Source organism: Musca domestica, unplaced genomic scaffold (genome assembly GCF_030504385.1).
Source record: "Musca domestica strain aabys unplaced genomic scaffold, Musca_domestica.polishedcontigs.V.1.1 138, whole genome shotgun sequence".
NCBI classification, from domain to species: domain Eukaryota; kingdom Metazoa; phylum Arthropoda; class Insecta; order Diptera; family Muscidae; genus Musca; species Musca domestica.
Genome location: NW_026712189.1, coordinates 180,099 through 198,517, shown reverse-complemented (window position 1 = coordinate 198,517; position 18,419 = coordinate 180,099). Strand labels below are relative to the sequence as shown.

Genomic DNA, 18,419 nt, shown 5'->3' with positions numbered 1-18,419 from the left:
TTCCTCTACGACGAATCCAGCCGATGACTTAAGCCAGTCAAAAAAGCCTTTTATGTACTCTCCCCCCTAGTTAACATTTCTCGCAGAAAACCACTCCAAACGTGACACTTTATTTTTATTGATTTGGCCCCTGAATAGGTAGTCCAGACCATTTTCACATGCTTCTACTTTGGAAATTGCATGTTAATTATACCCTACAACACTATGTGTTGGGGGTATTATAAGTGTGATTGGGTCAAAAATTATGTAACACCTCGAAGTATTGGTTTCCCACATAGGAAAGTATATATGGATCTTCCAATCTCACCGAGATGAGTCGATCTAGCTATGAATGTCCGTCCGTCCGTCCGTCTGTCCATGTTAATTTGTAATCAAGCTACAGGTCGCAATTATGAACCGATCCTCACGAAATTGAAAATAGAGGTGCGATTATGGTCAGAATAAACCCTACTGTTTTTGGAGATTATCGCACGATATTTAGGTGTTGAAATGGACCAAAAACAGAAAATTTTCCTGATTTTGCAGTTGCTCTATAGGTCACAATTATGAACCAATCGACGCGAACATTTACATGGAGTTAGAGTTTGGGAGTGGGCAGAAACCTAAATTTGAGCGGCCATCGGACAATAATTAGCGGGTAAGAAAGACCCTAACTTTTATGTAAGAAAATAGGAAAATTTCCACTAAACTGCGAATATTTTCAACCCCAGCCATATCACAAATACATTAAAAGATCACTTCTGACCATTACAGTGATGCTAATAGCCAAGAAATCGGATATATAGCAAAATAGGTACAATATATATGTAAAAGAATTGATCTTATTTATTCTGCTTATAAATCAAGAACCGTTGGGCCGATTTTCACAATTCCCATCAATTCGGAATGGTCTTTTGCCAGAAAAGCAGAAAATCTAAGAAAATCGCGAAAAATATACCAATAAAAAAGTGAATATCTTTTGTCGATTTTTTTAATTTTTTGTCACATTTTTTATCGCATGCGATTTTTTCAATTTGACTTACAATTTTGAATTGTAAATTTTCTAAATTTTTACACCCCTCAACACTAAGTTTTGAGGGTATTACATGCATATCGAAATTATCGTCCAACCCTCAAGAAATTTTGCGTGGGGGTAGGGTTGGGGTCAGAATTAAAGCATATTGTTCTTAAGATGTACATTTAGAGGTGCAAATGGACTAAAAAAATTTAATTTTTTTTAATTTTGTAGTCGCTCTATAGGCCACAATTGAAACTAATCGACACGGAATTTCGCATCGGGAGACAGTTAAGGACAGGGAAGAAGTCTAGCATTTTGGATGTCCATTGGATTACATTTACCTGTAAAATGGAGCACAACTTTCACAACTTTTGCCAAATTCTCCGGGCCAAAAAACTAAGGATAACCTCTGGGCGGGGCCCTTTGACATTATTTCTAAAACGAAATCTTCCAAAATGGATTTAGATATAAGGGGACTTCGAACATATTGTAGTGTTGTAGGGTATCACATGATCGGCCCGCACGACTATAGCCTTTGCTTACTTGTTTTTTGATGTTCATTATTATTTTTATACCCTACACCACAAGGTGGTCAGGGTATTATGTCTTTGTGCATTTGTTTGTAACAGGCAAAAGGAAACGAGATAGACCCATAGTTCCTTTTGATGATCTGCATAGAATCACTTTCTGAGTTGATTTATGCATGTCAGTCCGTCTGTCCGTCCATCTGTCCGTCCGTCCGTCTGTCCATGTATTCTTGTGAACAAAATGCAGGTCGCATTTATTATCCGATTGAGATGAAATTTTCCAAACAACATTTGTTTGGTCCAAGGACGAACCCTATTGAAATTGGAGATAATCGGTAAAAATTTAGATATAGCTCCCCTATATATCTTCGTCCGATTTGCCTTTTATTGTGCACCAAACGTGTAATATCAGCCCGAATAGTATGGAATTTTGCACATACAACCAAATTAGGCCTGAAAATAAGTATGCCAAATTTTATCGAAATCGGTTCAGATATAGCTATAGCTCCCATATATATTGTTCATCCGATTTGTTATTTTTTGTCCTCCGCAGCCGTAATATGCACTCTGTAACAACAATATATGGGGAAAGATATCAAATACAGCTCAGAAATACATTTGCTAAATTTTATCGAGATCGGTTCAGATTTGGATATATCTCCCATATATAACTTCGTCCGATTTACATTTTATTGTGCAGCAAACGTCTAATATTTGCTCAAATCTGATTAAATTTGGCACTTACGACCGAACTGAGTTCAGAAGCTAGTATGTCAAATTTGGTGAAGATCGGTTTAGATATAGCTATAGCTCCCATATACACTGTTCATCCGATTTGTTAAATTTGTTACCCACAACCGTAATATGCACTCCGTAACAACGATATTCAGGGAAATATATGAAATACAGCTCAGAATTATCTTTGCCAAATTTTATCGAGATCGATTCAGATTTGGATATAGCTCCCATATATATCTTTATCCGATTTCAAATTAATTGTGCACCAAATGGGCAATACAAATCCGAATTTAAAAGATACAAATGCTTCGGCATATTTAGTCCTTTGAACTTTAAATTATAATTATAATCACAGCGTGTATGATAAAATTCTCCCATAAAAACTTTTAATTGTTATGCGGAGCTCTACTAAATTAGCAAATTGGTGTAGGGTATCATAAAGTCAGCCCCGCCCGACTTTAAGACTTTCTTTACTGTTTTTTTTTTTTGTATTTTTCAGGCATGTGGTTTATGCAGAAATGGAAAAAATCCGGCTCCCTGTTGCAACTGTGTATGCGTGACACCAGCGATATGCGCAAAAGTTTCTTGTATCGTCTCAGCCAGCGTAGTAACTTGCATCATTTCAAGAATATACTACTCTGCGGATCCAGTCAAGATCGTTATGTGCCGGCACACTCGGCTCGTTTGGAATTGTGCAAGGCAGCAATAAGGGACAATTCAAATTTGGGAGTTATTTATAGGTAAATCGAATCGAAATCTTCGGCAATGCCTTACTCTAAAATAAAAAATTGTGTTTTTTTACAGAGAAATGGTCAACAATATAATTGCACCGATTTTGGCACGACCTGAACTGACTTTGACCCGTTACGATGTACATCATGCCTTGCCACATACCGCCAATACTCTAATTGGCAGGGCTGCCCATATTGCTGTATTAGATTCGGAATTGTTTATTGAGAAATTCCTATTGATTGCCGGTCTAAAATATTTTAGTTAGCGAATTTAAAGGGTCACAGAATGGAGGCAAAATAAACAAAAAAACAAACAAAAACATAGAAAAGAAAATTAGCACGGAATAGTTTAACAGGGTAATTTTTTAAGAAACCAAAAACTGAAATCAAAAAGCAAGTCCCTTGACGGGAAATGGGACATATTTTTAATTGAACTCAACTGAAATTGAATTGATTTTTTATATATTCGATAAGAAACCAAAAAAATAACTTTAGATCTATTAGTTTGTAGTTATTGGAAAAAATGAAATTTTTATTCAAACATTTTAATTGAAACGAAAGCCATAAACATGGACAAGGATTCTAAGTAAATAAACAAAAAATATATATTATAATTGAGATTATTATATAGTGTGACGACACTCTTACAAAGCTGAAACTGTTAATGATTGTTGAGATATTACAAAGTATAGCGAAAACGAAGCAAATGACAAATGGTAAAAATGTTATGACATTTTTTTGAATAGTTCTAGGTAGAGTTTTATTAGCATCACAAGCACGAAATATATTAAATGAAGGATTGGATTGAATTCAAAACGGCTAAGAATTATTTATATACATAAATATGTAAGTTAGTTTGTAAGAAAATAATCTTGGCATTTTGGCCAATATGAAGCAAAGTATACTTTTCGCCATGGTCTCTTATGCTTGTTTGTAACTCGGAAAACAGGCTCTGAAATTTCACAATCTTCCGATATTATCAAAACTTTAGAGAACACCGAGAGGATCGATAAAGGAACTATAGGGTGAGATAAAAAACTGCAACAAAGTCAAAAGCCATAATTTTTCAAATTTATTGAATGAAAGCAGAAATGTCGGAAATAACATCAAATTTTAGAATAAGTTTAGATTTGTTCGATTTGGTCAAGTTTGGCACGAATTATGGCCTTCAAACGAACAATGAAACCGTCACACACTGCCCGAATGTTGTTCTGTGGTATTTTGGCCAATTCCCGGCGTAGCGCTTGCTTGAGGTGGTCGACACTTTGGTATTTTTTAGTGCCAACCTAGCTTTACAAAATACTCCAGATACAATAGTCCAACGGATTCGTTTCCGAAGATTTTGGTATCCCCATTCACCATTTTCGGCCAATCAAAGCAACTCTTCATATCTCTTGAGTCAATTTTCTTTCCGTTGCGGTGTAAGTTCTTGCACTTTTTGGAATTTCAAGGATTTACCCCGAGCTCATTTTTCAATGTTTGCCGAATGGAATATTGTGATATATTTAGCTCACGAGCCATTTTTCGGCTACTGCGACGCGGTTTTCGATCAGCTGTCGGACGAGTTGCTGTCCGACAATTTTTTAACTCCACGCCAAAACAGGTTAATAAATTTAATCATTGACTTTGAAAATATTTTGTTTTTATTTTTCAAAACAATAAGTATATGCACAAAATTAGCACAAGTCGGGCACACTTAGAAAAAAATGTAATCAGTTGGTAGCTCTGCCTGGGAGTTGTTATGATATGCTTTTTTTTCAACAATTTTTGCGAATTGCTATAATTTTTCATTTCAAATTTTCAATTACAAATTGTCCCAGCAGCTGTGTCGATGCGACTACCTGTATTATTCTATCATGGCTCCTTCAATAAAATAAAATATTTTATTATAAACTAGGTGAACTAAAGGAACTTTGGGAACTAGTTGCACAAAAAGAAATTAGCACAAGTCGGGCACACTTAGAAAAAATTGTAAGCAGTTGGTAGCTCTGCCTGGGAGTTGTTATGATATGCGTTTTTTTCAACAATTTTTATACCCTACACCACATGGAGGTCAGGGTATTATGTCTTTGTGCATTTGTTTGTAACAGGCAAAAGGAAACGAGATAGACCCATAGTTCCTTTTGATGATCTGCATAGAATCACATTCTGAGTCGATTTATGTATGTCCGTCCGTCCGTCTGTCCATGTATTTTTGTAAACAAAGTACAGGTCGCATTTATTGCCCGATCCAGATGAAATTTTGCACAGATCGTTTGTTTGGCCCAAGGACGAACCCTATTGAAATTGGATTGGATAATCGGTCAAAATTTAGATATAGCTCCCATATATATCTTCGTCCGATTTGCCTTTTATTGTGCACCAAACGTGTAATATCAGCCCCAAATTAGGCCTGAAAATATGTATGCCAAATTTGATCGAAATCGGTTCAGATATAGCTATAGCTCCCATATATATTGTTCATTCGATTTGTTATTTTTGTCCTCCGCAGCCGTAATATGCACTCTGCAACAACAATATTTGGGGAAATATATCAAATACAGCTCAGAAATACATTTGCTAAATTTTATCGAGATCGGTTCAGATTTGCATATAGCTCCCATATATAACTTCGTCCGATTTACCTTTTATTGTGCACCAAACTTCTAATATTTGTCCAAATGGGATGGAATTTGGCACTTACGACCGAATTGAGTCTAGAAGCTAGTATGTCAAATTTGGTGAAGATCGGTTCAGATATAGCTATAGCTTCCATATATATTATTCATCCGATTTGTTATATTCGTTACCCACAACCGTAGTATGCACTCCGTAACTACGATATTCAGGGAAATATATCAAATACAGCTCAGAAATATCTTTGCCAAATTTTATCGAGATCGGTTCAGATTTGGATATAGCACTCATATATATCTTTATCCGATTTCAAATTAATTGCGCACCAAATGGGCAATACAATTCCGAATTTAAAATGTACAAATGCTTCGGCATATTTAGTCTTTTGAACTTTAAATTATAATTATAATCATAGCGCGTATGATTGAATTCTCCCATAAAAACTTTTAATTGTTATGTGGAGCTCTACTAAATTAGCAAAGTGGTGTAGGGTATCATAAAGTCGGCCCCGCCCGACTTTAAGACTTTCTTTACTGGTTTTAAATTGCCCAATTGCCTCAATTGTCCCAGCAGCTGTGTCGTTGCGACTACCTGTATTATTCTACCATGGCTCCTTCAATATAACACTGCCTTTACACGGTGACATTTTTTAACCATGCCATTTTTTTTTTTTGTTGGTAAAAGGTGTAGAGAGACAAGGATAGAAGAAAAAATGGCACGATAAGTCACCGCACAGGGTTACATGCCATTTTCTTTGCATTTCTCTTTTTGCTTCTTCCGAATTTTTTATGATTATGGCATTTCATATCGTTTCTTTATTGTAATTTTTGATGCGTTTCTTTTATTGTGATGTGATGTTTTTAGTGATTGAATTGCATAGTGAATTATATGAAAATTAATTGGAAGTATTAAAAAGTAAAAAAAGAAAGTTAAAATAAAAGTTAATAATGCAATATTTAACACCTCAATTACTTTTTCCATCATTTCTTCTTTAGATTCACACATTTAATTTTAAATCACTTCTTTATAAATATATGTTACAAACAATTAGCTCTATACGAACTACTGAATAAAATAAAATGTCAGAAAAAATGCCAAGCACTATTATCGTAAAATGCCGTAAAAGGCGCGAAGATTTACGCAGAGAATTGATAAAAATGCCAGCTAAAAATTGCACCGTGTAAAGGCAGTGTAATAAAATAAAATATTTTATTATGAACTAGGTGAACTAAAGGAACTTTGGGAACTGGTTGCACAAAAAGAAATATAAAGAAAACATTTTTTATTTCGTTTCTTTTATAAAACAGGAATCCAGTCCCTGGACATAGTTCCATATCTTATCAGATCAAATGTCAAAATCAATGCTCGAGTGAAAAATAAATATTTCAATGTTTGTTTTGATTGTATTAATTGTTTGCGGAGAATACAAATTAATTGGACAGATCGTCTAGTTATCAGTTGCCCTTGATGGGAGGTCTTAAGGTGAGGATACATAAGAAGCTTGCATGGTAGAAGAATATAGATAGTCGCTTCGACACAGCTGCTGGGACAATGAACTGTCAAACCGATTTTGGAATTGAAATGTTGAATGAAAAATTATTAAAATTTGTAAAAATTGTTGAGAAATGCATATTCTAACAACCTCCGATTTGCATCGTATAAGAAAATATATAAAAATGTACTTATTTTTGACAAAACAATTTTAAAATTTTGACATCAATGTTCGCATGCGTTGATGCATCTACCTATATTCTTATACCATGGAAGCTTGGCATCATGGCAAGGCATATTAATGCCAAATCATAAGTGGAAACGACGGCAGAATTACGTTGCTGCTCTGATATTCGTTTATGTTGTGTCACATAATATGCCATGCGAAGACTTCAAGCTGCTTATGTACTCACACCTTTATTATGGTTTCGATCGACACAGTTCCTTCGAATTTATTTCTTCCAAAATGATACAAAATCTAAAATAATCGTATTTCAGCACAGAAAAAACAGCCCAGGGCCTCAATTCTTGTTCTATGAAAATGTGAAATGAAAACTTTTAAAGGGAAAGAAATATCAAATGAAAAAAATTATAAAGGAAATAGTTTTCATTTCATATTTTCATAGATCAAGAATCAAGCCCCAGGGATTGATTCTTATCCCATATAAATGTGAAATGAATACTTTTTTAAAGACAATTTTATTAAAAATAAAAAAAAATGTTAAAAAGAGAATATTTTTTAACTCAAATTTTCATAGAAAACAAAATGGTACTTTAAAAAAAAATAATCTTCATAATCGATCTCTCTGTGGTTACGATTTCCATCAGTTCCCCGAGATAACCCCTTACTTGGCGAAAAGTATACTTCATATAAATGTTACCAAAAAAAAGACAAATGCATTTTTCCCATTAAAAAAATATTAATTTTAATTCCTAATCTACATTATAAACCAATGTTTTCTGTGTATATCTCTTGAATTTTGGATTTATTTATGTGTATAACTTCAATAGGCCCTCTGAGACAAGGATTTGCAGAATATAGATAAGTTGTAGGTACGTTTGTATATGTTGTAATTCCCACATTTAGCCTTTAGTCTTAAAAAGGCTTTGAAATTAAATGCAGGTTTACACAAAGTGTATTTGTGTGTGTATGTATGAATATGTGGCAGCAGATGAGATTCTGTACGAAGACAAAGCAAAGATTGGTGTCAATTAGTTGTATGATAACAAAAAATAATTAATAAGTTAATTTTAGATTACAACTTACTATATATGTATATTTATGTACGTATGTGTCGGTAGTTATTTATGTATATTATATTAAGTCCTTATTTGGTTTCTTCTATTACAACTTACATGGTCATTATCCCTACCAAGACTTATTGATATCTCCAAAACCCTGAAATACGAAAAAAACTAAGATTTCTGAAAGAACTAATAAGAAAAGAGACTCAAGCGTTTCATGTTTCCTCTACAATCAAAAAAAATAATAATATCAAATTAAAACAATTTTCATCTCCAATTTCCAAAAGTTGTTTTCTCCTAAAATTGTAGTTTCATCTTTAAACTCACAAGAAATAGTAAATAGAAATAGTTTATGGATAAAACCTAAAAGCAAATAGCGACAACAAATGAACGAAACTTAAAACACCATAACCTACGAAAGAAACAGTAGATTCCATAGGAAATAATTACGAAAACCAGAAAAACACCACACCACCAACGAGATAGTAATGAAAAACCAATATTTTTCTCCAAAAAAGTAAAAAAAAATGATAATACGTCCAGTTCCAAACTACTTTAGCATGAATGAATGAATGAAAATACCAAAGATTGAAATAACACACGTTTTAATCAAACACAAAAAAAAATACATTGACATCCATTCATACAAATGTACGTAAAAATATTACCAACCAAAAAAAAAAAACTGAAAAATATTTACTTAGAATCATGCTTTTTATTATTAATTAACACCCCCCAAAAGAAACAAAAAACAAGAAATTTCATGGTTTATTTCTGAGAAAATCAAAAACATTAGAATGGGGAAACTCGAATTCATCTAGTCATTAAATATTATAATAAAACATAAACAACACATAAATACACAAGAAAAAAAAGTTATAAGAAAATCACACCACAAAAATTTGTCAACTCAACATTAAGAAATATAAACGCAAAGAAATAGAGAAAAAAAATGGAAAATATGGAGATTTTAAACAAGTTAGTATTGGAATTTTATTTGGAATATTTAAAAGTAAGTACAAGTTTGGTACAATAACAGAATGCGAAGAAAGCTAAAGGTACGGTCACACTGGGCAAATATTTGATCGAAATTTGTTTTCCCATATTTGACTGAACAAATGTGAAATTCATACAGAGTTGATTCGATGTTCACATTACAGTCAAATATTTGACAGATTTTGTTTGTTCAAGCAGTCACCAAACAGCGTCAAACAGTGCTATGGGAAAACATGTTTGACACATGTTCACATTCGTAAAATATATTTTCCCATTAAATTGTTTGATCAAACTGTAAGGAAACATAAGTTTATTTGGCCGAGAGAAATAGACAGAGAGAGTGGAAGAGAGACATGAAGAAAATGTAGTTTCGGGTATAATTTATTTGGAGAAGGGAAGCAAAAGAACAGCTGTTGTGGAATAAATTCCTTGCCAGAACAATTTTTTTTTGCATTTTTTTTGTATCATGGTAGAAGAATACAGGTAGTCACATCGACATAGCTGCTGGGACAATGAACTGTCAAAACAATTTTGAAATTGAAAATAATGAATGAAATTTTATTGAAAATTAGGAAAACAAAAAAATCTACTTATTTTTGTCAAAACATTTCAAAATTTTTGACATATCATTGATTCAAGCGTTGATGCATCTACCCATATCCTGTTCCAGAACCTGCAAGAATCTACTAGTTTCGCAATTTTCTTCGATATAATAAACGGAAAATCGGTTATCGTATTAAAAACACTTACATTCTCGCAGTTCTGGAACAGGCCAAATATAAACATTTTTTACTAAACATTCAAATTCAGTTAATTCAAAAATATCAAATAAACAAAGCCACTTATTGCATTCGTTTGTTTTTCTATTTATTAAAAATCATGCTACAAATGCTCCTGTTCTTAAAGCAAAATACTGTCCAATGTTTTAAACTGATATTTTTCCTTGTTTGACCTTACAAAACATTTGCATCTTCAAATAAATGTTTGACCAAAAAATAGGAAAATAATTGATCATATATGTTCACATTATGGACACATTGGTCAAATTTTTGTTTTCTGGCAAATAATTTTGTTTTCCCAAAATCAGCTGTTTTTGTATTTACCGTCAAATAATATTTGGTGGTCAGATTGTGACAAAGAAATTTTCAATATTTACTCTCAAATACAATTTTTCCTCTCTGTTCGTTCAAAACTTATACAGTGGCTCAATAAAGTGATCGGTCAAACGTTAAAAATATGTTTGCTTTAATATCTTGTGTAAAGACGAAAATGAAAATACATAAAATGCTTTTTTTTTGACTGGCTTAAGTCACCGGCTGGTTGGTTTCTTTAAGAAAGAACAAACAAAGACATAGGCCAGTTATTACAACTTGACGATAAATAAAAAATTATTTTGTCGGACACATAAATCATTTTATTAAGTTTGTCATTCCGTTTGTAATACCTTGAAATTTACATTTTAGACCCCACAAAGTATATCTATTCTTGATCAGCATAAAATTCTATGTCTATTTAGCGATGTCCGTCTGTCTGTTCGTCTGTGGAAATCACTCTTAGCTTCCGAACGAATTGAAGTAGATTGATACAATTTTACTCAAATGTATATTATTTTGTCATCCTAAAACTCCTTTGTTCATTTACGAAGAAACCAGCAGATGACTTAAGGCTGCAAATACATAAAAAGCTTGAAGTCATGGCTAGGCATATTAATGCCAAATTATAATGAAAAACGACGGCAGGATTTTAGTGCGGCTCTGTAATTCCTTTGTGAAATGTCACAAAATAGGCCGTGCCATGACTTCAAGCTTCTTATGTACTTAGCCCTTAAGCCAGCCGAATATGCGCTTTATGTGTTTCCACCCTAATACTCCCGTACTGAGTTGAATTTTCCTAGTTCCTTTGAGGTTAAACTACTTTTCTGCTGCCATATTGTGATCAAGTAACGCATAAACAGGTAATAATGAACATATTACAAATGTTGATGTCCACATATTTGCAACAGCGATTGCCATATTAAGGCGAGAATGCATAACAAGCTTAAGTCATCGGCTGGCTGACTGTCTTATGTCATCGTCTGGCTTCTTCGGAAAAGAACAAAGGAGCCTAGGACCAAAATCGAACTAAGTCAACCTAAAACTCCTTTGTTCCTTTACGTAAAAGCCAGTCAAAAAAGCGTTTTATGTATTTTCACCCTTACTTCATCGGAGACAGAGATTGATAAAATGGACTCAACTGACTTCATTTATTGCTTGTATTACAGTTATGATGGTTTTATTTCAATGTGTTTCCCAAAATTACATCTATTTTCCAATTTTAAATCTAATCACAAAAAAGAATTTGTTAGTAGAGCCTTTTCATAGGCTTGATTAGAGGGATATTCATAGGTCAGAGGAACACAAAGAATATTAAATGCAAAAGATATCGCGAACTTCAATTCGGGAGTTATGAATTGTCCATTAAACAAACTAGTGAAGGGGCGTAACAAAATTAGTTGTACAAATATATAGTTTCATTGATATTGCTTTTTCAGTTCTCAATAAATCACCCTAATACAACCCCCCATTTTATCTAGTTCACTTATTCATTTTAGTGAACTCTTCAACCACTTGAACCACTTTCGTGGCTAATTTCCAGCGATTGTGTTTCATTCGTCTCATTCGTAAACAAACAACAGCAATATTTGTTGTTTGTTTACACTTTATCCGGCCTTGTGTTTTGTCTTTCTCATTCCTTATTTAACTATTTTGGAATGTTTTTCATTTAGGAGTTGCGATAAGAGTTGGAAACAAATGAGTTTTAATCAATCTTTTGGTATATATGGTTTATTGCAAAAACCCATTGCTCTTGTGTTGATGTCAGCTCTATTAGTTAAATTGTCAATGGAGCCCAGTAAATTCTCATTTTTGGTGACTGTAACGACAGGAAAGTTGTGGCCGCTAGTCAAAGAAAATAATGACGTCGCCGCCGTTAGTAAACGACTGGCAACTGCCGTCGTTGAAAAAAATCAATCAACTTCGTTGTCTGCATACGATGAAGAAAATCTTGGCCGTACGGGTGTGTTCCACAATCACAAAGCAAACCAATAATCCAATAACAACTGGAAAACTCAATATGTTTCGCAAGAATTAAATGTGTGATTTAAGGCAATAATAGAGATACAAAAGTGAAACAAGCATTAGAAAAACAGATAATATAAAACGCAGCTTTGACAAAGAATACGACTAATCATGTCCAACACTAAGGTGCAATTACGTATGCCACAACAGGACCTCAAGTGCAGGAATGGTTGTGGCTTTTATGGTTACTATCAATTTGAGGGTTTATGTTCCAAGTGTTTTCGCGAACGTAACGAGCAGAGGAAAAAATGTATGTACTCCCAAAAAAGAGTTTCATGACTTCACATATTCATTTTAGCTATTTTTATTATTATTTAGTGGACCAAGTGAGAACAGCATCCCCAACATCATCGGTGACAGGTGGTCAACGTCATGATGGTATATCGGTTTCACCTAGACATCAACAAAAATCAACTTCAAGTGGACATCAAAAGAAATCGGAAACACCGGTTGAAAATATTAGCAATACCTTGACGAAAAAGAAATCTTTGGTGCCATCGCTGGTAAAATCTTTGACCCTACAACCCAGCAGTCAATCATCGAAAAAACATTCACGCCAACAACAGCAACGAAGTAAGTCTCTGTGTTTGTGTGTCACACGCATAACGTTTGCCAGAATGAAAGCGACACAAGTTTTTTATTTTTGGTATTATCAATAATTGCCAGCCACCAGGCGAGACCATTTATTTCATGTAATCTCAAGAAAACAGACTTCATAAAACAACAATTACACGGAAGTGATGATGCCACTTGACAGTGGCATTATAAATATCTGGGCCACGATAGGAAAGACTTGTGGAGAAAAGAACTAGATAAGAGGAAATTTATTCTCAACAAAACCAGTCTTGTTTTTTAGTTGAGCAAGGGTTGAATAAGGTTTTCTTGGAAGAGTTAGTCATAATGCGTTTATTTAAATGATAAAAGAATAATAATAAGCTTATTTTAGAAGTCATTTTATTATTGCAGCGTAGAGTAAATTGTCAGTTCCTGACCCGAGTATGGGAACGAATACCTCTCAGCTAGGAATATCGTGACATATTAGGATCAAAATATTTCTTCTGTTTTGGTATAAATTGAAAACTTAAATAAGAAAACTTAAAACACCATAGCATTGGAAGTTCAAATTTAAAAGCTTCTGAGAAACAGAAACATAAAAATTGTCTAATAATTTCTAATTTCCATTTGTATAACGCCCAAATGGGCGTTACTGTTACCCAGATTGTGGTGTCAATTTGACCTACCAATTTTGATTTAATGTTCTTATTGGTTTCTTAATTTCTAAATACAATAGGCCATCATCACAAAGATTATGTTCCTGATCCAACCGAAGCTCAATTCATTTTGAAATTACGTCAATTGCGTATACCCGATGATGGCCGGGCGAAGTTGAAAAACGAAATTCAACACCTTGACTATGAGATACGCTCATATTTGCAAGGCAATAACACCAAAAATATCGATGAATTATCCGAATTGGTACAAAATGCCTATAGTAAATTTTCCGATTTGGTACACAATGATGCAAGTTTTCAAATTGCCACAAATGAGGATAGAGAGATGACAATTGATTTTTTCGAAAAGGTGGTGATGACTAGGAATCACAAGTAAGTTGGAATATCTTATTCACATTGTGGTGAAGTATTTTTTATCAATATCTTTCTGCTTAGATTCCTTTTTAGTCCATACTTTACCAGCGATGAAGAGAATGATGTGAAAATCCAAAAACGTATACGGCAACTAAGCTGGATAACAGCCAAACACCTGGCCTGTTGCATCGATGAAGTAAATGCCGAGTCTAGGGAATTGGTTTATAATGCAATAACTGGTAAAATTCAATCATTTTTGTAATATTGTTTTCTAATTAATATTTCCCGGACTACTTTTTCTTTTAGAACTTGTCGGCATCGATTCATTCTATTCACCGCAAGAGAAACTTGAGTGCACTGTGCGTTGTTGCCGTCACATTTTCGAATTGCTCAAACACTCTGTGGGTGGACCAGCAAGTGCCGATGAATTTTTACCAGCTTTAATTTTTGTAGTTCTTAAGGCCAATCCTGTACGTTTACATAGCAATATTAATTTTGTGACACGTTTCACAAATGCCTCACGTTTAATGAGTGGCGAGGGTGGTTACTATTTTACAAATTTGGTAAGTACACCTTTGATTTTATATTTTTTTTTATTTTTGTATTCACTTTTGATCCTTTTTTTAGTGTTGTGCCATTTCGTTTATTGAAAATCTAACTGCTCAAAGTTTGAGCATGGACCAAGAAGAATTTGACATGTTAATGTCCGGCTCCAAGCCATATAGTACACCATGGGAAAGTGCGTTAATGGCTTGTGAAAGTTTACATTTGATTTCGGAGAATATGAAACGCATGGAAATGTTAAATACACGCAATCAAAATATTAGCAAGGGCATAGCTCAATTCAATGAGGATTTGAAAGAGTTTCAGGTAATTATGAAATTATTACTTTAAGGCAATATAAATTTTAAAAGGGAAAATAAGTTCAGAAGGGCGCAGAGAATGTATATGCATTTGAGACATAGAAAGTATATTAAATAAGAGAACATTTTAATATATTAAGAGAACAGCTTTAAAAAAAAACATTGCCAAGACCATAAATGCCCGACTGCAAGAGACGCCTCAATGCTCCTTTAGCGTTGTTTTCCCCGACGATAAGGAAACTCATCTAAGTGTAAATGCCAATCGCAGATTCTGACAAACAATCAGTTTCAATACAATGGACACCTAGTAATTCTGTTAAAGAAATAGCGAAATTTGAATTAATCACACTATCACCAAGAAGGCGTTAAAAAAACAATACCTGAGTCAGACGGGCAAGTCATTAAAAAAAAAGGAGATTAGAGTGAATGTGCTTAGAATATTTACAGATTCTTTTTTAATAATATTGTAGCATGACTGTGTAGTTATTTGACTCAATTTTAGTTCTTTCTACCAATGAGTCAATAGGTTATAAATATAGTTGGACATTCAGTGCACCTTGTAGAGCTCCCAATTTTATTATTTGAAAGATTTGCAGTCATTTAGCGTAAAATTGTGAAGTTCTATTTAGTAGATGGCCATTGGGAAGTCTGTAAGCTGGCGGCTCTCTGTAAGTGCAACTTTTGCCATCAGGGATGTCAAATATCTTGTCGTAGGGTAGAACATATTAATAAGTTTAAAATACATTAAAAAGTTCTTTTTTTTTTTTTCTTCTAGCTTGAAATAACCAATAAAGTTGAAGCAGTAATTGCCAAAGCTCCCCTCACAATATTGGATATAAAAACTCCGGAATTTCTGATACCCAAAGCAAGGGCCCATTTGGAACGAGATCAAGAGCAATTACAACAAATAGCGCGGGTTTTAGGTGGCCACTATCAATACAACTTAATCTCCGCTATGGATAATAGCAACAAATTATCGACAACCTCAACTTCACGCGACAAACATTTGAATTCCAAAGTGTTGCCTTTACCGTTGACACCACAAAGAGTGGAAACCAGTAGCTCTCCTAAAAAGGGTATTTCAACGGATGATAGCCTCCTGCAGACATCAACTCAAAGTCATTATTTAAGTGCTACAGATAATGAGAATATTGCAAAAATGCCGGGACGTTTGTCGCCGCTACCACCAACGGCAGGTGCTAATCCAAATAATGTGGATCTTCTGTTTGCTTCACCCATCTTCAATTACACTCCCTTTGATGAACAGCATATAAGGACGCATGATGAGACTAACGACTCTACAGATGATCTATTATTAACCGCGGAATTTCGTGGTGGTCTTACAAACATCAATTATGATTTTGATCTGTCCGATCACAGTAATGACAATAGTACAACGGAAGATGTAAAAATGAATTTAGCCGAATTCGATCCATTGGCCGAGACCACGGGGCTAACAGCATCGTCATTTGTAAGCGATAGGCCAACATGTCTTGCATCTACGCCGCGATTTCCAGTTGAATTTCCATTCGATGGACCAAACGATCAACAACAGCGTATTAAACATGAAATATCCATAAATTTAGCAGATCCTCCAAGCTTGCTGGATGATTCGCCAGCCAATGAATCACGTTTGCCGTCACCCCTCAAACCCATGGTTACCGACTATCGTGGTTTCTCTTCCTTTGAAATACCCTCAATCTCATGTAATACCGGTGATTTTAGCTCCCTCAATCATAGTGTTAACAATACAGATGCCGATTCGTCAACCTCAATGGACAACAAACCAAAATAGCTGATAATGATACAATGATCAGAAAGTAAAATTTGTTACCCATTTATAATGAGAAGACCTTAAATTGTACATTTTTTCCTTTTTCTAAATTTTGCCTTGTTTTATATTGGAGCGTTTAATTTATATCATATTTGTATATTATAATTTTAGTTTAATTTACAAAATATATATGTTGTTTTTGTAAACAAATAAAATACTGTTTTATCTGAACATGAACTATAACGAGTGTTGTCAGAGTGGAAGTTATAGAATATATTTTTATGGATTTTAAAGTCACAAAACTCAGATTTTTTTGAGAACATGTTTAGGGACTTTCAGAGAAATACAACATAAATTTTCCAAGAATATTTTCCGGGACCAGCAATGCCACACAAATATGAATAACCGTATCAAGTCAGCTATGTAATTATCTGTCCTTCCAAAATACCAAATTAAGTAAGAAATTAGTTCACAAGTACATTTCACGTTTAGATTTTGATAGAGAAAGCAGAAAGATTAAAAATGTCCTTATCAAGACACAGCCAATAAAAATGTATTTCTAAAAAGTCAAATAATTTGTATATTTTCGTCAAAATTTTCGCAAAATATGTGATGCGTCTGAGCTTAAAAAAATTGTCTGTATAAGTGCTTACATATAAATACTAACTCCTATGCATTTTCTATTTCACGCTTTAAGCGCAAATCTTCACGGTGTTTATGGGTAACTTCCAAAAATTTTAAATATTCCAAGTCAATGTCATCTGCAGCATTTTCAATTTCGTCCACGGTACTGTAATCATCCAGAAGCTCATCTTTCTCCTTCTCCTCGTCGTATTCTTGTTCCTCCTCAGAGGAAGATGTTTCATACTCCTCAGCATACAACTGCAACAATGAAGATTCATTTGTTGCACCATCGAAAAGGTTAGTTCCATGATGCAGCCAATGTCTTCGCTGTTCACTGTGATACTGGAGTGCCGTGCAATAGGTTCTCCACCATAATTTCATACTTTCCGTATAGGCATTTATGCGATTGTTTTGTAGATTTTGAAAGTTCCGTTGATTTGGGAAGGTGGGATTGGTATAATTTTGTTTATTCCTGTTGTAACTCTTGCAGTTGTGGCAGTTATTGGCGGCAGCTAGTTTCCTTTGATTTTCTAATTTATGAGAGTTTTTGCGTCTGTCCTCTCTTTCTTTTTTCCTTCGTTTCTGATACATTTTTCTTCTGGATGGAGTTTTCATTCAAAAAATTTGTTAATTTGTAAAATAATTGGCTTATTTGTTTATATTTGTTATCAGAGAACGACAATTAGGAGCAACAGAGAGTTAAAGTCAGGGACATGTAAATCGACCTTTGACCGTCGTAAAATCGAACTATCGATTTTGTAATTATAGATTTGTGGGAGATTTTTCTTTGAGCCTGAAACAAGTAGTATAATAATCATGGTAGAAAAATTCAGGAAGATGCAACAACCCATGGTACAATATCAAGGTAGGGCTATGATACCATATGATTTTAATTTTTTTTATTTTCTTGGCTTAATATGTCATCTTTATCTGTTTATGTATGTATTTTCTTTTCAATAACAAAAAAATTGTTCAGAAAATATTCAAATTCGGGTGTTTTCAAAATGTTTATTTCAACGTATGCATCGACAAAATCTAGAGTTATTGTAGGGAAATAATCCTTTAGAGATATATAGTATATGATTTTGAAAAGAAGTTTTGACCTTTCATTCAGT

The 18,419-nt window shown here is 33.9% G+C and overlaps 2 protein-coding genes across 2 annotated transcripts in view; both read left to right on the top strand.

Moving 5' to 3' along the window:
* LOC101890545 (uncharacterized) overlaps positions 1-8,823 on the top strand; it is a 189,712-nt gene extending 180,889 nt beyond the window's left edge. Inside the window, exons 8-9 of the mRNA XM_059118946.1 lie at positions 2,762-3,002; positions 3,067-8,823. Of these exons, the coding sequence (XP_058974929.1) occupies positions 2,762-3,002; positions 3,067-3,259 (434 nt within the window). The 3' untranslated portion in view covers positions 3,260-8,823. The remainder of the gene's footprint in view (positions 1-2,761; positions 3,003-3,066) is intronic.
* Positions 8,824-12,031: 3,208 nt separating this feature from the next.
* Positions 12,032-16,982, top strand: LOC101890375 (rab5 GDP/GTP exchange factor). Its single transcript, XM_005185328.4, has 7 exons — positions 12,032-12,707; positions 12,776-13,030; positions 13,749-14,061; positions 14,125-14,282; positions 14,350-14,606; positions 14,671-14,913; positions 15,682-16,982. The coding sequence occupies exons 1-7, from the start codon at positions 12,569-12,571 to the stop codon at positions 16,699-16,701; spliced, it is 2,385 nt and encodes a 794-aa protein (XP_005185385.2). The 5' UTR covers positions 12,032-12,568; the 3' UTR covers positions 16,702-16,982.
* Positions 16,983-18,419: the final 1,437 nt, after the last annotated feature.